Below are 22,774 nucleotides of genomic sequence, written 5' to 3'. Positions count from 1 at the left end.
CCCCCCCCCCCCCCCCCCCCGAATCTACCATCATATAGTTTCTCATATAGTTTCTCAAGAGCCCATTATGTCCCAACGGACCCTAATGCAATGGCTATAGGGAGTCATGGAGGAAGCAGGGTCCACCACCAAAATGCAGCACCCAAAATGTGCCAGGCTCCTACAAATATATCACAGAAGGGAACACTTAGTTGAAGTCTACCACATGTAACATGAATTTTAAACCCCATAAAATATAAGGGGATAAGAGGGAAGATATAAACTGACCTGTATTCACCTTGACAGTAAACGCAACCGTCTTACCCTTTAATATAATTAAATCGCAACAGCAAGGTCCAATACAGAGCAGTAACCATCTTGGAATTAAAATAGCAAATCACAGATAAATCTGGGGTATGACTGGACAGGTCTCAGATTACCTTTATATAGCCAATGTGACATAAAACAGCATAAGGTATATTTAAACTTCAAAACCGGTCCTGGATCATATTTTAAACCTCTTTTCCGTACTAAAGGAAGATGAATAAAAATTATATCATAAATAACACTATCACCATGTATTTGTCATTGGACCAGGGGGTGCCCTCTTACCTGGGGTCCGGCGGGTGCGACGGAGATCGTAGGTTCCTTCCTAGGGTGAATTGGTGCCCGGCGGCAGGCTGCAGGTGTGCACATGAGCTCATGCATGACATGCGTGCGTGACGTGCACATGTGGCACTGCCGTGGCTTCTTAGTCGCTGTGGGTGCTGGTCATTGCCGGTGAGGGCCTTGCGAGCACTCCTTCTCTCCCAGCAGTCCCATTGGTTCGCGGGGACCTGTGGCTTCCTGGTTGCCCAGACAACGGGGGCGTCGCTGGCCCCTACTGGGTTTAAATCCCAGCTAGAGCCAAGACTTGTTGTTGAGTTATTCTGCCATTCCCAAAGCAGCTACGATGCCTCATTTACTGTTTCCTGTCTCCTGCCTCCCTTCCCTGCTATTTGGATCTCCTGGTTATCGACTCTTGGCATGCTCACCGTTTATGATACTCGCTGCCTGCTTCGACCCGGACTGTATTCTGACAACGCATTTTGGATCACCCTATCTTGTACCTCAGCCTGGGCTCTTCTTCTGGCTTTGTTACCTGCTATTGGGGTCCAATCCAGCAAACAGGGAGACTTCGCTCCTTCCCTAACAGTATTGCTGACATTGTATCCCAACCACCAAATGAAAACACACTTGTTTCCTATCAAATATTGTATACTTCTTGCGTATATTGCATACCTCTTGTGCTTTATTTCAAACTAAATACAAATCTTTGAAAAGGAAACAACTAGCGGTGTACTTCTTGATGTGTGATTGCGCCTAGGCACTTGAGTCTCAGCTGGATATCTGCAGTGTGAGAGGTGGCCGTAGGAGCAGTGCCCCGACCACCATGTGTTTGCTGCAGAAGCTGACTTTTGTTAAAGATAGGTAGCATTGCCAGGCTGTTGGTGGCAATTGAGAACACCACCTACTGCTGGGAGGAATGAACTAATAGGGAACGAACTGGGTATATGCAATGGCCAAGTACATGATACATTGATTTACCAAAGCCCCCCCCCCCCCCCCCCCCCCCCCCACCCCTAAATAAAATATAACAACACAAAAATATACTTAACCCTTGCAGTGCGGAGGGTAGCCCCACTGCAAAGGGGTTAAGAATTATTCTTCCCTGAGTTCTCCTTTGAAAGTTGTGGGCCCATCCCAACCCCCCCCCCCCCCCCGCCCCACCTGCTGCATAATATAACATGGTGAACATACAGTATTCCTTGGTCAATAAATGGTGTGGTCCAAGATGTTTTTAGGACAAGATTTTAAAGAAAAGTCAGTGCCCTTCGGTGCAGATAAGTCTACAAATCTAAACAGGGACATGATGGGTTTGCTGTTGTTGTTCTGGATCAAAAGTATAAAATAACAAAAATTTAATTTTAAAACAAATAAAACTCAGCTAAGTAACTCCAGATTTCTAGAGACAATTGTATTGTAACTGGAAAGTACTGGAAAGAACCAATAGTTCAAGGCAACATTGTTAAAAACAATAAGCCACGTTTTCCAGACAGAACCTCTTTTATAACTAAAGGCAACCGTGATGGAACCTCGTGAAAAAGGGGAAGTACCTGAAATTATGACCAGTACTCATAACAGAGGATGTTCTTCAAGTTTCCACATCTTCCATGCAGTAGAAATAAACAAGTTCTCCAAATATCTCTGAGTAGACACCCAAAGGAACGTCAGGCAATTCAATTCAGAAATCAAATGTCTCTTTGTAAAGAGGGAAACATCACAACACTTTCACAGAAGAATCTCTGTTGTAGTTTACATAAGTACGTGAGCGGATTTTGACGCTAAATGCCTAAAGGAAGCAAAATGATGTCATTGATTTTATCAGTATATACTTGGAAAGGCGACCCACTGTTGTCAAAGCCCTTGATTGTTAGTATATTTGTTGAAAACAAACAGTAAACAGTATTACTGAGATCTAAAACATATGCTTTGAGAGCATTCCACCAGTTGTCAAGGAAACCAACAGATAGATGACAGTATTCCTTTATTGATCTAAACAGTAACATTTCAATCCACGTAATGTAGTGTCACGGGAAAAAAAAAGAAGCTGCCTATCATATAGTATGTCTTGTATCCCTGGACATTGAGGATCAGGCATACATGACACGTGTCCAACATATAACCACTGCAAAGATGCACCTAGAAACATATATCTGGTTGGGAATGTTAGGGGGGACCCCACGTTTCCCCCACCCCCATTTTTGGGTGGTGGAGTTGCCCCTTAAAATTCCTACCAGACCTAAAGATCCTGGTATGACTTTTGGGGCAACCCCACGCACTTTTTTTTTACTTTTTAACTTGGGGTCCCAGCTAACATTTCTACCAGACCTAAAGCACCTGGTATGGTTTGAGAGGGGGACCCCGTGCCATTTTGTAAAAGATGTTTTATTTTGCTCGCTACCTCCAATAGCCAAATGCGGCTATTCACTCGAGTGAACTGCCGTGCATGCGGCTCAGCCCATCCAGACGTTAGATCGGCCGAGTCGAACATGTTCTTTACTTCGGCTCGGCCGAACATGCTGAGCATGTTCGCCTGAACCGAAGGAAGCCAACGCCAGCCGATGTATGGCTGAAATCAGCCGTACACGGCTGAAGTGAATAGCCGAACGGCGTTCAGCTCCCTTCACTTTGGCTTGGTTATATACACTGAGTGGCCAGATTATTATGACCACATCATCAGTACTTTGTTGGGCCGCCTCGTGACTCCACGAGATGTTGAAAGGTGACTCGAGGAATCTGACACGGCACTGTTGCCCTTCTGTTGTCTTGTACCAGTCTTGCCACTCTCCGTTCTGCCCTAACATTAACTAGTCGCTGACGGCCACAATTCGCACGCTCAGACCCAGATTTTCGGCTGACAGTCCGGCCTTTAAACACTTTAACAATGAGCTGCTCTTGAACATTTAACAAATTCTGCTGTTTTGCTGATACTCGCTCCATGGCTCCGAGCGCCAACAATCATCCCACGTTCAAAGGCTGTTACATCGCGTTGTTTACCCGTTCACAAATATGATCTGAGAAGTTTCATTATTGAGGAAGACCTGGATGGTTCCATTTCTACTTCATTGTACCATAATTTACGCAATACATTTCTACATACAGGAAGTTTCCATCCGCCTGGGTTTAACCACTTCAGGACCAGAGCAATTTTTTTTAATTTTTCCCATTTGTTTCAAATCTAAATGTAATTTGTAATTTGTTTCATTTGTTAAAATCTAACTTTTTGTCTAGAAAATGACTTAAAACCCCCAAACAATATTCTATTTTCTAAAAGCAGAGCCCCTGTAGATGCAAAATGTATAGTTTTTTTTTTGTTGCATATTTGCTCCAATGTTTATCAAATTAATATATTTAGAAAAAAGTACATTAAATGGATTTTATTGCATTGGTTTTGGAGGACCCAGTGATTTCAAAATCTATAACACCCTGCTCTTCTATTACTTCTATCAATGTGAGACTTTTTAGCCAATGGTCATTTTCAAAAACCTCCTTCTAGATGCTTGCAAAAAAAAAAAATCACCTTCAGGTGAGGTTTGTTCACTATGAGCAAATATATAAAAGTGATATTATCAAACCCATTTGACAACTGGACTGGTGATGTTCATATTTCATGGATACTTCTACTGTTCATCTGGGTGATGTACCTCTGGCACTAGGGATGCACCGATACCAGTTCAGGTACCAGTGCCGATACTTGGCATTTTCATGAGAACTACCAGGGTTGCAGAGGTTGCATCTGGGACCTGGCTCTGGCGCTCCACCACTGTCCTGAAATCATTTGTCTGTATTGTTTTAGAAAAACTGTCACATGACAATAAACAAAAATGTATCAGTACTTGTATCTGTGAGGTCTTGGACATGTATCAGCTAGGGTTGCACAGATACCAAGTACAGTACTCGGTACAAGTACGAGTACAAGTACAGATACTTTTGAGCTCCAAGACTACACTAGAGAAAAATTAAAAAATTAGGAGGCCGCTGTCATTTGTAAGGAGCACACGGAGCTCCTGGGATTTGTACATCTCGGTTTTAATGTACGATTTTGTTTTTATAAATATAAATAAAGGGATGCACAGATACCAGTTTTGCGAGTACGAGTACTGGTACTTGCCGAGTACTTACAAGTACGAGTACTGATACATTTTTGTTTATTGTCATGTGACAGTTTTTCTAAAACAATACAGACTAATGATTTCAGGACAGTGGTGGAGCGCCAGAGCCCGGTCCCAGCTGCAACCGCTGCTACCCTGGGAGTTCTCCTGAAAATGCCAAGTGTCTGCACTGGTACTCGAAAAGTATCTGTGCATCCCTAATCAGTACCTGTACTTGCAAAACAGGTATCAGTGCATCCCGAATATATATGTTTATAAAAAACAAATCATACAATAAAACAGAGATGTACAAATCTCAGGAGCTCCGTGTTCTCCTTACAAATTCTAGTCTTGGAGCTGGAAAAGTATCTGTACTTGTACCGAGTACGGTACTTGGTATCGCTGCATCCCTATCTGGCACTATAAATGGCTATATTACTTTTTCAGGATAGACATCATGTTTTGCTGATTATTTCTCAGCAATACCCTGCAACATCAAATATCTTCTCCTCTTGAACATTCACACTGTATGTTTCAAGTTCGCATCTGGTATGTATCTTGGGATACAATTGCTTTACTGTAATACATAATATAAAGAGCTTTACCCAAGATATATATCTATATGCTTCGTGCCCTTCCAGAAGAGAAGGTGATTTATTATGCTAAAGTATTGTATTCTATTGCAGAGATTTTACTCTTGGAATCTTACCAAAGCTGCATTACAATGAATCTGAATATGATGGTTTTGAGAATTATTGTAGCATATTTTCTTCCAAGGAAATCACACAAATGTGATTGTACATATTATTCCGGGGTATTGTGCTGGACTTTTTTTTAAGGTGGTGTAAAAGTAATGGGTCCTGGAAGGGCAGTACATCCCTCCCTTGTTTAGGTGGTGGTCCCTTTAAGGTCACCTTGTATTCAGGGATCTCGCCAAGCAGGGGGAGGGGTTTCCGGGTCGGACTTGTAAGGGAAACTGCTAGGCAGTCTTCCCAGAGTTGTTATTTATACATGGGGTCCTGGACTCCGGAGGGTCAGAGAGATTTTTGGGTGGGACAGAGCCTCCATCCCTGACTACAGCCAGTTCTGCTAATGAAAGGGTTAACCCACCAGCCAGAGGGTGTGCTAAAAAGGAACAGGATGCCAGTCAGTCTGTGTCTGTGAGGAGTGTTTGGCTCAGGACACATGGCTGTGTGTGTGTTTGTGTTTATCAAGCGTTGGAATACTAAGACACTGCTGGGGCACCTGTGTCCATACTGGAACCCTCCGCTAGCAGGCTGGGACTCTTTGAAAACCTGTGGCTCGCCCTTTCCAAGTCTATACTGATAAAATCAAAGAAACGTGTTGCTTCCTTCAAGGCATAAACCAACAAAACACACTCACTGACTTATGTGAACTACAAAGGAGATTCTTATGCGGAAACATTGTGATGTTCCTTCTTTACAAAGAAACATTTGATTGATGAATTAAATCTCCTGACATTCGTGCATACTCAAAGATATTTGGAGAACCTGAAGAACATTCTCTGTTTTCAGTACTGATTATATTTTCATATACTTCCCTTTTTTCATAAGGTTCAGTCCAGATCGCCTTTAGTTATATAAAGGATACTTTCTGGAAAAAGTGGCTGGTTCTGCTTTAAAGGAGAACTATGGGGTTAAAGTGACATTAAACCCTCAGATTTTTTAACATAAAACAATACTGTAATGTGCGCCTTACTGTAATCCATGGTTGTTTCCCTTCTCTTTGCTGCTCTTCCTTTTAAATCTGTATCTGTTCTCATGCTGGGCAGAACTTCTATTTTTCAGCAGACTGCCTTGTGACTGGAATGGATACATGGTGTCTGCGTATAGGTTCACAACCTGAGCCAGCACTACAGGAAGAGGCACTGAGCTGCAAAGGGAAGTTCTCCCCAAGCATAAGAAGACATGAGGATTTAAAAGGAAGAGCAGCAAAGAGAAGGGAAACTACCATGGATTACAGTAAGGTACACATTACAGTATTGGTTTATGTTAAAAAATCTGAGGGTTTAATGTCACTTTAAGTCTTTTCCCCATAGTTAACCTTAGGGTAACGGGAGGACACAAACTACCGTCCTTAGAGCCGTGACAGGATCGGCAGGTGAGCGAACGCCGGTATGTATTCGCTCACCTCCCGATCTACTGAGCCGACCTGTGGCAGTCTCATTGTCACAGGTCGGCTAGAACTATGAGGCTGAGTGAAAAGCACTCACCTCATAGTTCTCCTTTAAACAGCTTTGGCAGCCTTTCATAACTTAAAAAAAAGAGTGACTTTTGACTGAGGTTTATCTTTATCCTCTGGGTCAACTATGGATGACTGTGGGCATAGGGTTCTTTTTATGGAGGTTTCTGTGTTTTTTTCCCTATAGGTTGAAGTCGATGGACTCATGTCTTTTTTTTTTTAGCCTGACTATTTAAAAACTGGATTTCCTGAAAGTGAACACACTTTTTGGATTTGACATCACAGGCACACATGTAAACACAGTAAGCCCTATTCCAAACAAATGACAACCTATGCAGGTCACTGGCCTCCTGAGATTGTGACACTGACCAAAGGTAGAGTGACAGCAAACAGCCGGTGGTAGCAGAAAACAGAGGAAGAAAAACAGAGGACAGACAACATGAGGTACGTGGGTTCCCAAAACCTTATAAGAAACCCGCACTGCAGGCTGTGATATCTGACCACATTTATAATTGCTCTAGACCAGTGGTTGGAGGACTGGAGCCATCAGATCAGTATGTCAGTCAGGCAACTAGCAGAAAGAGAGGTCAGCGATGGGAGTCTTCATATTTTTCTCTCTAGAAGTTTCCTTTATTATAAAAAAGCAACTGACCAAGGTTCTACTGCCAACTCTAACACGCAATTAGACGCTTGGCGTCTAATTGGCTTGGTGACCAGTATACACTTTAAAGCTTTAAATATCCACCTACTCCAAACTGTGTTTGCAGATCACAGGCAGCTAGTTACCTCTCATCTCCTGGGGTGCATAGAAAGGTTTAGACTTGTTGGGACTCTTTGCTCACCTCTTGCATTTGCCGGAAGTTACTTAGGGCTGTGGCATCTCTAGCAGTGGTTAATTCCTAAAACAATTACCTACATTTGCAGTCACTCTGGCTCCCAAGTCTTCTATCACTCACCTCAGTTGTAGTGAGTGTTCATATTAGTCTAAAATAAACCAGATTCGTCACCCTCAGCCTCAGAGGCTGCACATGTTATAGCTCCCCAAGTAATTCACCCCAATGTCTAAAGATGCATTTACACTGAGTGGCCAGATTATTATGACCACCTGACGTTTGTAGGCAAATTAGCTATAATTTGGCGCTGAAGTTGCTAGAGGGCCAGACCATTATACATAGGGAAGCAGGTTGTTTACCACGACAGTAGAACTGATTTGTTTCTGAAGATACGGGGAAACAACGCGATTTAACAGCCTTTGAATGTGGGATGATTGTTGGCGCTCGGAGCCATGGAGCGAGTATCAGCAAAACAGCAGAATTCGTTAAATGTTCAAGAGCAGCTGTTGTTAAAGTGTTTAAAGACCGGACTGTCAGCCGAAAATCTGGGTCTGAACGTGCGAATTGTGGCCGTCAGCGACTAGTCAATGTTAGGGCAGAACGGGGGAGGGGCAAGACTGGTACAAGACAACAGAAGGACAACAGTGCCGTGTCAGATTCCTCGCATTACCTTTCACCATCTCGGCCCAACGAAGTACTGATGGGGTGGTCATAATAATCTGGCCACTCAGTGTACATCAGCTGTAAATGTTTATGAACAGTCTGGAATTTGTCTGGTACCACGTCCATATTTTTATCACTATTTTTCATCCCTCATAAGTAGAATAAACTATTACCGAATTTCTTTGTCCTGCAGACTCTGGCATCTTCTAATCATCGGTATCGTAATCCTCCAACATGCATATTGCATACAACTGACCGGACTGCATGGAAGGATTGCTTCTCCTCGGTTTCCAAAGCCGTACCCTAATGAACAGAATCTGAACTGGGACATCCAAGTCCCCGAGGGACATCGCATCAAAATCTACTTTACCCACTTCAACCTGGAGCTGTCTTACATGTGTGAATACGACTATGTCAAGGTACATTCCCAAGGAACTGATCTTATCAAAGGGACATACTAATGTATCAGTGTATGCAGGGTTGGATTTCCCACAAGGCCACCAAAGCCGGGCCTTGGGGCAGCAGGGAATAGAGGGGCGGCACAGCCACCGGGTAGGTATTTATGTTTTTACATTTAGCCCTGCTTCAGGCAAGCAGGGCTAAATGTACAGCTGGGAAGCTGGTGTTTTATTTTAATACAAGTGATCCCCGCGATGTTACCGAGATCACTTTTAATATGCGTGCAGCATATTGTGACAGAGTCAACAATGGTAAGTCACATATGTTCTCAAAGGGATCTTGAAGACAGTTACCCATCTGGGCCTAAAGAGTACTATGAGAAGTCTGCAATGCGGAGGCATTTGTGTTGTTGTTTATTGGTCCAATAAGTTGCTAAATTGATAATTTGGGGCTGTCTTACAAAAAATAGAAATGTTTTTATTTTTATAAATAGACATGAATATTTTCATGTCACACATAACCAACTGTCACTACCATACGTATTCACAGCTCACTTCCCAGGGGAAGGAGGTGGCTCATTTCTGCGGTACGGAGTCTACTGACACAGAGAAAGCCCCCGGAGACACGGCCTTCTACTCCCTGGACAATAAGATGACGGTAACATTTCGAAGCGACTACTCCAATGAGAAGGAATTAGCCGGCTTCGAGGCTTTCTATATGGCTGAAGGTAAGGTAACACCGAAGTACCCCAACTGGTTCGGAAACATGTCATGTTAGTTCGGGCCAAGGCATATCTTTTATTTTATATTCAAAGGAACTCTCCACCTTATAAAATAAGAAAGCCTCTGCAATGACAAAGACCTCGATGTGATTCATACCAAAGTATATAGCCAAAACGTTTTTATTTTTAGTTGGTGTGTGGAAGGGTTAGACCCTCTGTAAAGCTTTATTTGTTGTCTGTGTCCCCACTAGATGGATCCTCGCTACTGGTCCTGGTGACCATTGTCACCAAAGCAGAAAGTGATAGGAAATCTAAAATGTTACAGTTGACAGCAAAACAAGGGGTGAGGGTAAATCTTCCAGGGGTGACACTTGTCTGGTGCCAACTGTCCAGGAGGTGTGGTGTGTTCATACTTCTAGCCTGTAGATGTCACTATTTACAGTTGATACATCTACAATACTTTCTATATTCTGTACAGGTTTTTTTTTCTTCTTCTAGTTGGTCTCTAATCACTTCATCTATTAGAGCAGTGGTTCTCAACCTTTCTAGGGCCGGGCACCCCTTGGTAACATTTTCCAAGTTGTGGTGACCCCCAACCGTAAAATTTAGGGATGCACCAATACTAGTATCTATGTGGGCTCTCGGGAGGCTATGCGGGCTCTCAGGTGGCTAGTGGGACTCTCTGTGGTGCCCAGTGCAGGCTCTGTGGTGCCCAGTGCGGGCTCTATGGTGCCCAAGCACTCACCTCCCCTCACTCCTGCCTGCTGCCCTCTCTCTGATCCTCTCCGGTCGCTGATGCTGCAGCACCATCTAGTAGAACTGACACTGCCACGCTAGGAGGAGGCTGAGGAGCCTCTTACCTAGAGCAGCACAAGGCACGTGGGGACCCCCTCAACTGTGGGTTGCTACCCACTTTTTGGTCGCGACCCACAGGTTGAGAACCACTGTATTAGAGCAAGAAGCCCACAGTTAACAACCAAGTCAGTCAAGCTGCTCTACTATAAATTGTACTGTGGATTCGCCATTGTGCTGTCCCCAATGCTAGAATTTATAAAATTTGCAAACAAGTTTACTTTAGGCATAAAGAAGTTCTTTAACCCCTTAAAGGAGAACTATGGGGTCAGTGTTTTCCCCCATAGTTCTCCTCAGGGTCACGGGAGGGCATAAACTAGCATCCTCCCGTCACCCAAAGCTCAGTATATAGCGAGCTACAGCTCGCGGTATACTGAGACCGCCGCAGCCGGAATGGACCTTGACATTACTGTCTGGATCCACCCAGCTGCGTGATTGACAGCTGGCTCTGCCTATCTAGAGGCAGAGCCAGCTGTACCCGCCCCCTCCCCCAGTCCATTCCGCCAGTCAGCGCTGGAGGATCAGAGCAGGGAGGGAGGAATCCCTGCAGGGAGCCGTGAGTGACAGTCACTGCTCTCTGCATGGACAGGATCGAAAAGTGGGCGAGCGATGGTATGTGTTCACTTCCCGATCTTTTGAACCGACGTGTGACAGTCTCATTGTCACATGTCGGCTCGAACTATGAGGAGGAGTGAAAATCACTCACCTCATAGTTCTCCTTTAAGGACCAAGCTTCAGATGCTCGTCTTTCAGTTAAGGACCAAAGCAATTTTTGCTATGTTTCTGTTCAACCGTCTTTCTCATTTATTGCAACAATACATATTATATACTGTTTTTTAAAGGACAAAAAGGGCTTTAATTTGCTATAAGCGATCTGGGGCTAATTTTAGGTCATGACCGAAGCTTAAACCCCTTAAAGGAGAATTATGAGGTGAGTGCTTTTTACTGGATTCTCCCCCCCCATGTCCGATCCTCCAGCGCTGACTGGCGGAACGGATGGGGGAGGGGCGGGTACAGCTGGCTCTGCCTCTAGATAGGCAGAGCCAGCTGTCTTTAATGCAGCTGGGCGGATCCAGACATAATTGTCGGGATCCGTTTCAGCTGCGGCGTCTCAGTATACCGCAAGCTGCAGTTCGCGGTATACTGAGCTTTGGGTGACGGGAGGACGCTAGTTTGTGTCCACCCGTTACCCTTCAGAGAACTATGGGGAAAAGCCCTAACCCCATAGTTTCTCCTTTAAGGACCCATGATGGAATTATTCCGTCATGGGTCCTTATGGCACGGACAACCATGATGGAATAACTCCATCATTGGTCCTTAAGGGGTTAATGCAGTGAGAGCTGTAGCATAAGTGTGATCTGCTGTTGGGAAGATATAGAAACTACGCTTTGTAGTAGTAGGTAGCAGTAGGTAAGTCCACCTAAGTAGCAGCAACTATGTAATTCTCAAATATACTAACATAGATCAAAACAGTGAAAGGCAATACAGGCTCACCAGGGTGTGGAAGAAAAGGTGAAAACTTCTGAAGATATAGAAGAGCCATCATCTTCATCAACCTTGATGTGTCCCGTAGTGCGGGAAGTAGAGCAGCTATAGGAATGCTTTATTAACAAGTTCCGGCGGTATCCATAATTCAGGTGCAGATTTCTTATCTCATGGGGCATGAAGTGAAGGAATTAGAACCCCTTGTCAAGCTTTTATTGCTGTGTGCCCCCGTTGGAGAAATGTACCTTCTCTATTTGTCCTGGCGACCATTATCACTGAGAGAGAAAACGATAGGAAGAGATTTCCTCTCATTTTTTGGCTGTGTCGCCACTAAAGGAAGTAAAGAGAAATCTCTCCAAAGGGAGATAGACATCAAATATAGCCTGTTAGGAGTTTTAACACTTCTCTGCTCTATCCAAAGCAGAAAAAATATGTGGCTTCGCATACAGTTTAAATAATGATATATTATAGACAATGCAAAGGGACTAATGGGCACAACAAAAGCTCTAAGGAGGAAGGGGCCAGAGTCAGAACACCACCACACTCCACCTGAAACATGTCTCCTGGACAGACTGACCCTTGAGCACATAGTAAGAACATTGCAAGTAATAAATATAGGGGAGAAAAATCTTCAAATATAACTTTTTCTCTACAGAATTTCCAGAAATGCTGGAAACACATCAACGGTTGACATAATTATATGGCAGGAATCATGGTATATTGTGCTCTAACGTCTAACCTCTCTGTGTCCTCCCATTCAGATATAAATGAGTGTGTGAAGCAGAACGAGGACGAGGAGGACACGTGTGACCACTACTGTCACAATCACATTGGTGGATATTATTGCAGCTGCCGACCTGGCTTCATTCTACACACAGACAGGAAAACCTGCATAGGTAGGTCTACAGGCCTATAAGGAATGACTGATTCATCTTCAGTGCCATACCTGCCAACATTCTCACATCAACTAATTCTCAACTTCACCAGCAGAACATGCCCTAAACAGGGAAGATATTGATAATGTATTAAGCAAGTGTTCAGGGAATATTATTTAAGTTTACTTTCATTAAAAAGCAGTGCTGTCAGCCCTGCCCAGTCCTCCCCTGTTGAACTACAGAACCTTTATTATGTTATGGAGATGAGTAGAGGGTGAGTGTTTTGTAATCCAGCAGGGGAGAACTAAGGCGGGGCTGACAACACTGCTTGGAATATCAGCATAGCAGAGGCAGTGTTGATATTTCACTATGAGAAGTAATAACACAAAGGGAATGGTGTATATTTTAGTAACCCTCAGCAACCAACCAATTACTTTCATTCTTTTAATGGCTCTGTCCTGATAGGGATATGACTGACTGTTAATTGTTACTGTGACTGGCACACTGCTCTTCGCTTTGCCCTGGAAGGATAAGTCTAATTAAATACTGTTACACGCAGGGACCGATTTCCCACAAGGCCAACCAAGGCCCGGCCTCGGGGCAGCAGGAATGTGGAATTCCTATACCCTGATCCCCGGGACATGCAAGTCCGGCCCCGGGCAGGTAGTTGTTTTCTACATTTAGCCCTGCTTTGGGCAAGCAGAGGTAAATGTACAGTGAGGAAGCAGCCGCTTGTTTTGTACAAGTGATCTCGGTGGGTAGGAGGGCGCATTGATGAACCTGGCCTTGGGGCAGCAGAGAGAGTAAATCCGGCCCTGGTTACACATCACTCTACCTGGTGGGAAAATTCAAACACGTCACATTATTTTTGTTTTTTGTAGAAGAGTAAAACCTCCTCAAGCAGGAAGTCAGTGCAGAAGCTTCATAGGCTGCCATCAAGAACTATGTCACCTCCGACGGCCCACAATTTTACAATGATTCCGACTTTTTCTTTTTACATGTACAATAAAAATATAATACTGGTTTCACCAGATTGCAGCTTTGTTTATTTGATGGGTTTTGGGAACAATTTGTGAAACTACTTTCCTGTGTCGGATTAATGGGCACGATGTAGGAAGAGGAATCACTAGCACTCAGTAGAATAATCCAACATGTCCATTTATTGGACATATACGTCACATAATCACAAGAGCCAACGTTTCGAGACCACGCAGAGTCTCTTCATCAGGGCATAAAGAATGGACATGTTGGATTATTCTACTGAGTGCTGGTGATTCCTCTTCCTACATTATGTCTGCACGGTGCCATCCGTGTTCATCACTACAAGCACCATTGTCTACATAGGCCTGGATTGCTGCAAGGTGTGCGGAGGATTTCCCCTTCTATCCAATGGATTATTTGGCACGGACGCTGTCCTGAATAATTATACTGAAATTTAACTGGGCTTTTTAAATTAGAACATCTTCAAATCTGAGTAGATTCTCAGCACTATTGGCCAATGACAGCACTGGAAGGCTTTTTGCCTTAATTCATCACTGGGGATATGCTGATTGTATGACTTCAATATGTTAAGTGGCTGATCTGCAACAAGCATGCACTATTTATTTTTGCTGCACAGAACAATCCTGGTCAAAGTAAATATAAAGTTATCTCTCACTATATATATATTTTAAGCAATAGCCGTTTAGGGCTATCAGTATAACCCATTAACAAATTTGATAATCTGCTTAAACTAACACCCATAAATAATTTGTTGTCTCTTTCTGTCTCCTGCATTAATTGTAGGCAGTGGAAGCCGAGCTTTTCTGTGCCCAACCCCTTTACTAACATCTATGTCATCTATGTCATGAAGAGGGGAGCAGGCACACAAAGTTTTTTGTTTCTTCCACATGTATATGACTAAAGCAGGGAGCTCATAAACTGTTCTTTGTCCTAGTGGTCCCAAAGACCATCTCAGTTTAAATGTATTTCTTTGCCACAGTTCAGTGCAAGGATGAGACGTACACCACAAATTCAGGTGACATCACAAGCCCAGATTTTCCAGGTGTTTACCCCAAACTCACCAACTGCAAGTACACCATCCAGGCAGAAGAGGGTTTTTCCGTTCTCCTGAGGTTCGTGCACTTTGACGTTGAGTCACATCCGGATGTCTTGTGTCCCTATGACCATTTACAGGTGAGGACTTGCTGTTAATGGTGAATGTCTAAAAAAGACTGTAATAATGTTATTAGATCAGCTCTATACGGCCAAACATATGCGAATACCCTTTGGGTTCAGGTGTTTCCAAGAAAAGGGAATGGTAATGCTCCTAACACACACAAAGACATTTTCAACACTTGTGGACTTCTGACCCTGTGCCAACCTTTGGGGGAAGGACCTCTTCTGTTTCAGCATCGCTGTGCCCCTGTACATTAAACCAGTTGTATTAAGACATGATTTGATCAGTTTGGTATGGAGGAACTCATGTGGCCTACAAAGAGCCCTGACCTGAACACACTCATGATGAGAATTGGGTAACCAATTGTGAGCCAGATCTTCTGGTCCAACATCTGCACCTGACCTTACAAATAGGCACAGTTTCACAGTGGCGTAGTGGTTAGCGCTTATGTATTGCAGCACCGGTTAGAATCATGACCAGGTTGCTATCTGCAAGGAGTTTGCATGTTCTCCCTGTGCTTGTGTGGGTTTCCTCCAGGTACTCTGGTTTCCTCTCACAATGCAAAGACATGCTTGTAGGTTATTTGGCTCCTGTGTAAATTGGCACCTGCATGTATGCTTGTGAGATAGGGACTGATGTGAATGTGCACTGCGTAAATTGTCGGCACTATATAAATATGTGTAATAAATAAATTACTCAGAGTCACTCACAAAATGTGGTAAAAGGTCTTTCAAGGAAAGTGTAAGCAGTGCCTTCTATTTGTCACCATGCAACTATTCCAACGATTTCTGCTAAATATGAAAGTACCAAACTCCAAATCTGTAAAACTGGCTTATACAAGGTTATGGACATTTTTTATGAGTAGAGAAGGTTCCCGCTAGTAAGGTTCAATATAACAGTGAGACCAGTCCTGAAGCATGAGGTCCGTCCTTACATATACATTCAAATGGAGTAAATGTAGCTGACGTGGGGTATCCAGGCATTTGGGAGGAGAGAAAGTGCTTAACCTGGAGGTAACGAAACAGTTTCAAGGGGTAGGTCATTTGTAAACCTCCCGCAGTCATTGAAATGATTTAGGTCCCTCTGTCATGTAAAGTTATGAAAACGTGTCACCTCACCCTGTACCCAATGTCAGAAGATGTGCAGAGTATCAAAGCCAGGTGAAAGGACGGTTTGTTAAGAAAGGAAAGAAGTGGACAGTGAGGAGATAGCAAACCGCTGGAACATTTACATGCATCCCAAAGCTTTAGAGAGCGGAGAGTAATCGGGTTAGATAAGTGATGTCTATCTTTTGGCAATAACCAAAGAAGGTTATCAATAGCGACCGGGCTACAATCTATCACCTCAAGGGAGACCCACAAAGGGGCCTCAGAAGTGGTATGGACATTTTTTAAAGGCTGATCTACAAGTTCCATTGCACAAGTCTGGCTAGGTGACAAGCGTGTATAGCTGCCTATGGATCCTGCTTTAGTTTATTACCCAATCTGTGTCCTTTGCCCATTTCTACAATCTCAACACAAACTTTGTTTCTGGCAGAAAATGTACCACATTTTCAAAGGTCTACTTCTTCTACAATGTCAACAGCTAATTTATCAGCCACTACAGAATGTTTCTGTTTTGAGTTCCTCTTGAATTTATCCAGAAATAAAATGTCTAGCAGAGACAGAAAAAAAATTGCTTTTGCAGCTCCTGTGTTCAACCTAAAATGAAATGAAAATGCCAGGAAGCTCTTAAAGATTTATCTTGGCCATCATGTGCTTAAATGTTTTTGCCGTTTAGCACTGAAAGCAGATCTATGGATACCGATGACAATGATAAGGTTTCACTTTCATAAGCGCACAAAAATCCGTTTGATAACTATGACACTTCAGTTATCTGATACGGCGTTCCCCCGGGGACTTGTGTAATTTTCCAGTTTGTGCACTGTTTAATCTTCATTTACGACTCGATAGAAGCTGTCCAGCGAAGGCCAAGAAATGTGCCACTCCTCCCATCCAAAAGGAATGTGACCTGAAGCCATAGTGCAAAATGCCCAAGCACAGTGAACCACATGTACTATATAAACCACATGAACCAGAAAATTCCTTTAATTTTTGTGGTGCAAAAATAAATACCTGGTCAGGGTTCTCTGTATTGATTGAGCATGTTAAGCCTGATTATTGGACACTACGTGGCCCCGAAACATTGCGCTTAGAGATGCGACATTTTGCATGATTAAAGAAGAAGCAAGAGTGTTCACACACTACCCATTGGTGTGCTGGTGATTCTTTGCTACTGTTTACATACATGCAGAGATTTTTGCATTCACCAGAGGTGTCCCGAGGCCGAGGCACTTACAAAAATGTGGTACAAGGTCTCTAGACTGGGTGACACCCCGCCGTGTCGTCATTGCGCGTGCGCGGCCATCTGATTGACGTCTGTTGGCGGCCATCTTGGTGATGGATGCCGACAAAGAGAGGAGGTGGGACGTTCACCTGGCGGGATGAGGTATGCCGCCAGGCCCCCTCCTCTCTCCTGACACTGTCCGCCTCTTGGTCCATGACCGAGTGCCCGACTTTTTAGAGGGGGTGACACCAAAATGACTGTCAGTCATTTTGGTGTCACCCCTGCAATGGTGTCTCCCGGGTGCGGGCCTCACCCCCCTTGTGACACAACTGGCATTCACTACAGCATCCATCTACATAATAGGGGTATCCAGTAAGGTGTGTGGCAGTATCCCCATGGACATTTGGTATGCTGTATTGGTTGAGGGCACCATGCCACCATGACATTTTTTCCACTGTTATTTTGGGATGTATTTATATAACTTTCTTAGAGTGAACAGCATACAAAATGCCAATACTACTCAGCTCCATCTAGTGATCACAATGTGTTGAGAAATTAAAACTCAGACATTCACAAAGCAAACAGATCTGCGAGTGTTTTATAAATACCCACCCCATAATATTGAATGTGTGTCTGCACACAAGGTATTCCCAACTTCACCCGTCAATCTACGTCTGCCCAATTGTAGACAACGCAATTATATAGAAAGAAATTATGCATGCGCATACTAAACCTACACCACGGGAACACGAGGTAGCAGACCCAAATGCCTAAAATTCATATTAAAGTGAACCCGGGGCAGACATGTAAGGCAGAAAAAATAGCACAACACAGCAAATCTGCATCAAAACTTTAAAAATGAATGTCAAATTGCAAAGGTATGATAAAAGCCTAAGGATGTCTTCACACCTACAGTATGTGTAGCATTAATGCATGTTTTTCCATGAGTTACCACAACACACAGTAAAGCACAATACAATATTATTAAACAACTGCATAAAAATGCACAAATACAGTAAATACCAACAAAGCCGGACTGCATTACAAATAAGTTACAGGCTCGGTTTTCTTCCTTTAGCTTGCATTGGCAGCCTAAATTAATGGCCTGCCTAAACACAATGCTTGTTAATGCATGACTACCTGTGTGCAGTAAAGCAACACAATAAAATGTATAAGTGTAAATCGGACCTAAAGGTAAGCCCAGTGAACGGACGTTAGCATGACTGCAGTGTTTACTGGTCAGCATTAAATGTTAATTAATTGATTTTAAGTGCCACCTAGAGTTTAAAATAAAAGCAAGTATCCCCATGAATTCTTTACCCCAACCTGTCCGACTATCTCCCACTCTGACTGCCTTTAGGCGATCCCTTAAGACTCATCTCTTCAGGGAAGCCTATCCCACCTCAAACCAAACACTCAATCATCACGTTCTCAAACAATTCATCCCCACACGGCTACCTCCTCATGTATCACTTGCCCCTCCCTTTTAGATTGTAAGCCCTCAGGGGCAGGGCCCTCCTTACCATCTTGTCTTGAATTGTATTGTGATTGTAATGTCTTCTTTATATTGTAAAGTGCTGCGCAAACTGTTGGCGCCATATAAATCCTGTATAATAATAATAATAATTATGTTTTTTTGCATCTCACAGATTAAAGCCAAAGGAAAAGACATTGCTGTACTGTGCGGGGAAAAACTACCACCAGAGATCAACACAAAGAGTAATAAAGTAGACATTGTATTCACAACTGATGGATCGGGACATCACACAGGCTGGAACCTCCAGTACACAGTAATAGGTAGGAGTGATGATGACATAAAGAAAAAACTAATTCCACCAAAGAATATTCACTTAACGTGGGGCGGAGTGTGATGTGGACAGGTGGTGCAATATTATATGTGCTTTTACTTAACATGACTAGTGCTGTGAAGTTACTCCACCAATCTCCACACTTCACAGACTAGGGGGTCTATTTATTAATGTTTTGACCCAAGACTCAGACAACTCTTGCCAAGAATTGTACATTGTAAGTTGTATTCAAATGAAAAAAATGTGTGAATCCTGGGTGAAAACACTGATAAAAAATATCCTTGGCTTCATTCATTATTTTGAGTTCCGCTCACCTACACGGCCATGTGTACATAGCCCAGTAATGTGCCCAGTACAGCTCATTACAACTTCAACCTTTAGGGCATGCTGGGAAGTCCATACATTTTGGGGTATTTGTTCTGACCACATGATGCTAGAATTAGAAGACATTGTAAGTACAGAATCATGCAAGGAAAAATAATAAACTCCGGCTGTTCTGCTAAAATAAGGTATATCTAAATCAAATGTATGCGCACACGGAAAACTGCTTCATCATTTGTAATTCTTTGGGGTGAAGCTGTGTAGATTAAATTGAAATCAACTACAAAGCAGAGAAAAGTGAGAACAGAAGTTCCGCTCTACGACACCAAATTCCATGATTTATGGGGGTTGCTGGCTGCTGTTAACACGCTGGTTATTTCTATTTTTCTTGTTGGGTTGGATAAAGAATTTTCACAGGAACCGCACAATCCGTGTAATTCACTTAACTGGCAGGCCACGCTTCCTGGCAGTTCTCCAGCCCACTGGACTGTAATTAATGATAAGTATCTGGCTCCTTTCTATGTACGAAATGCTCCAAGGTCAGGAGCGGACAGAGGTGCTTGTTCTAATCCAATAATTACATTTGTGTTAAGATTGTTTCTTTGAATGAGGTTGTTACTTATCTACTCACTCTTAAAGCAATCGGTTCATTGTCAGATCTGCTTGTCACAATGCAGCTGGTTAACTCATGGGTAGAAAATCACTTTTTTTTTTCCTCCGCTCTTGTCCATTATTAGCTCTTCCTTGTCCTGATCCTGTGCCGCCACCTCGAGGACATTTTACGCCTGTACAGAAAACATACGTTGTAAAGGATCGCCTGTCGCTTTCTTGTGAAAAAGGTTATGCGCTCATAGAGGTGGGTACATTGAGAGGTCACTTATAAAGAAGTTGGGGCAAGTCTGGTGAACGAAGGAACATTCTAACCAAAATTATGGTTCAACATTGCGTGCTAATTAGTGAATTTAATTAAAAAATAATCCGTTAAAAATTGCATACCATACTAAATGGTAATTACAAGAGGTACACGAGTTTATCAGGGTTATTCACAAAAGGGTGAAGAGTTTGGAGAAGGCAGAAGAAGAGAACAATCTAGGCCGAAATAGCTGACTTCTCCAATTCAGCTCACTTTCCAGTTCAGCGATGTTGTCCTAGATTGTTCTCTTCTCCAAACTCTTCACCCTTTTATGAATAACCCTATATATCTAAAGCCCAAACCCTTCTTTATACTTTTGGATAGAATATGGAAGGGTTAGATTTTATAACGGTCTGTGTCCCTGCAGGGGAGATTCCCCCTCTCTATTTGTCCTTGTAACCATTGTTTCCGAGACTGATCATGAGGGAAAATCCAAAAAATGAAGTTGTCACTAGAACAGAAACAGAGGAGAAATCTTCAATAGGGACACATTTTGGTTGCAAATGTTTAAAAGGGATTCCACTTATTTTTGAGAGGTTACCTCTTACTTGCTGTTTTGTCTACAATAACAATGGGTAACCAATCCGCATGGTGCTCGATGATGTGATCACCATGAAAGACAGTTATGGCGTTGACATAAGTTTGTTTATAAACCAACCTGCCAGTTCCAGAGAGGAAATAGACAGCTGAACCCAGCAGGCCATGTTTTTTTTCGAAGCCCTACAGTTTATAAATAAATAAATAGAAACATTTAAAACGTTTTTGGAAAACTGAATACAAAACTGTTAGGTGTAAAATAACCAAAAACACATTTTTAAAAACATTTTGTCCAATTTTTATAATTAATAAAGTGTTATTAAAACAAGTGAACCAAAATAACAGCTTTATATGTCCTTAAAAAGACAATGTAAAAATAATGTAGGTAAACAAATTACACACAGAGGTATTGTCAAGTTAACAAACGCATACAGACGCTACTAAAATTGGTCTGGGCATCTAGGCTTTAGTGACTTCTGGCCACAAAAAGGGTTATAGCGGGCATCACAGGCACACACAATGGCAATTGTCTCTACAATATTAGAACTGGTATATCATGTGTTATTTACTACCAAACCTAGAACCCAGATTTTTACAGGCTGCTACTGGAGGGTTGCTTTTGAAACAGATAAAAGTGTCCTTTCCAAAACAAACCATTGGGCTTGTGTCTTCAAGGCTACAGGACTGTGAGTCCTATACACACATAAATAGTAAAGTATGTCACCAGCACACCATAGTTGCAACGTTTCGGGGCCACTCAGGGTCCCTTCATCAGGCATGACATGCAATGTGACAAGATGTGTGTGCATCAATAAAACGATCACTGCTTGAAGATTGAACCATGGGGTGCTGGTGACATACTTTACTATGAGGATCTGAAGCCGTGCCATCCACAGTCACTATAGGACCCACCATAGGCACATACCACTAAGTAGTGTGGTAGGACTCTTTTGCATCCTATACACATATGTCCATTATCCAAAAAAATGGTTACCCCATCAAATCACCAATGCTTGATGCTAACAAGTACCAAAAACTTCTATGCCACCAGTGCACAAGAAGTGGTGGCACAATCAAGCCAAGCCTTATGTACAACCTACCTGGTGCCATGGGAGTCAGGTAAGTTGCTACCCCTATATCTGTGAACTGATAAAGTAGGATTGAATTCTACCCTGCTTTACCTAAAACTGAAATGAGGATAGAAAAAAAGATAAAAATATGGTATTTCCTTGTGAAGGCATATTCTCTTGAACTCTATGGTCTTCTGTCAGGTAATCGCATAATACGATCCTAACAATGCCATTTTTTAAACACACTGAATCTCACAATGACTTATCTTATAACTTTGTATTTGTAGAATGGAAGAAATATACTCTCATTCACTGCAGTGTGTCGTAGTGATGGGCAGTGGGATAAGCGAATACCTCAATGTGAACGTGAGTTCAGTTTACTTACATTTCTGGATTTATTAAATAACAGTGCTCATCAAAAATATGCTTGCTCAGATTATTGGTTACTGTACATCACTGCCATCCCTCCTTACCATCTTGTCTTGAATTGTATTGTGATTGTAATGTCTTCCTTATATTGTAAAGCGCTGCCCAAACTGTTGGCGCTATATAAATACTATGTAATAATAATAATCACTGTAGTCTGCGCTAAAGCTTTTATTTCCCTTTACTTCAAGTTTCAGATGCTTCTGTCACAGCCTACATTGAAGCTACTGTCAACAAATAAAATTGCAATGCATCTATGTATTTTTTTGTACGTTGATGATTCAGATACAGCCAACATCTAAGGGTCTTCTTTCTTCTATCTAATGGGTCCTTCATCTTCTTGTGGTGATGGACATGACTTGCTTCTGCACTGAACGGTGCACATGTCATGACGTGTGAGCACTGTTCAGTGTTCTGAGCTTAGACGCCATGATGATGTCCAGAGGATCTGTCAATGGCAGCCCGAGCTCAGAGGAAGCACGTTGAATGATGCTGCCGGTCATGCATCCTGGT

At 42.8% G+C, this 22,774-nt stretch overlaps 1 protein-coding gene across 1 annotated transcript in view; it reads left to right on the top strand.

Moving 5' to 3' along the window:
* Positions 1 to 22,774, top strand: part of LOC108789090 (mannan-binding lectin serine protease 2-like) — a 39,819-nt gene that overhangs the window by 12,202 nt on the left and 4,843 nt on the right. The window contains exons 3-10 of the mRNA XM_018559020.1: positions 1,346 to 1,449; positions 8,565 to 8,790; positions 9,320 to 9,497; positions 12,590 to 12,724; positions 14,685 to 14,878; positions 18,836 to 18,983; positions 20,053 to 20,171; positions 22,123 to 22,201. Of these exons, the coding sequence (XP_018414522.1) occupies positions 1,346 to 1,449; positions 8,565 to 8,790; positions 9,320 to 9,497; positions 12,590 to 12,724; positions 14,685 to 14,878; positions 18,836 to 18,983; positions 20,053 to 20,171; positions 22,123 to 22,201 (1,183 nt within the window). The remainder of the gene's footprint in view (positions 1 to 1,345; positions 1,450 to 8,564; positions 8,791 to 9,319; positions 9,498 to 12,589; positions 12,725 to 14,684; positions 14,879 to 18,835; positions 18,984 to 20,052; positions 20,172 to 22,122; positions 22,202 to 22,774) is intronic.

Source organism: Nanorana parkeri, unplaced genomic scaffold, assembly GCF_000935625.1.
Source record: "Nanorana parkeri isolate BGI_ZX_2015 unplaced genomic scaffold, ASM93562v1 scaffold376, whole genome shotgun sequence".
In the NCBI taxonomy this organism is placed as follows: domain Eukaryota; kingdom Metazoa; phylum Chordata; class Amphibia; order Anura; family Dicroglossidae; genus Nanorana; species Nanorana parkeri.
The sequence above is the reverse complement of the archived record's forward strand: the minus strand, read 5'-3'. Positions and strand labels throughout refer to the sequence as shown.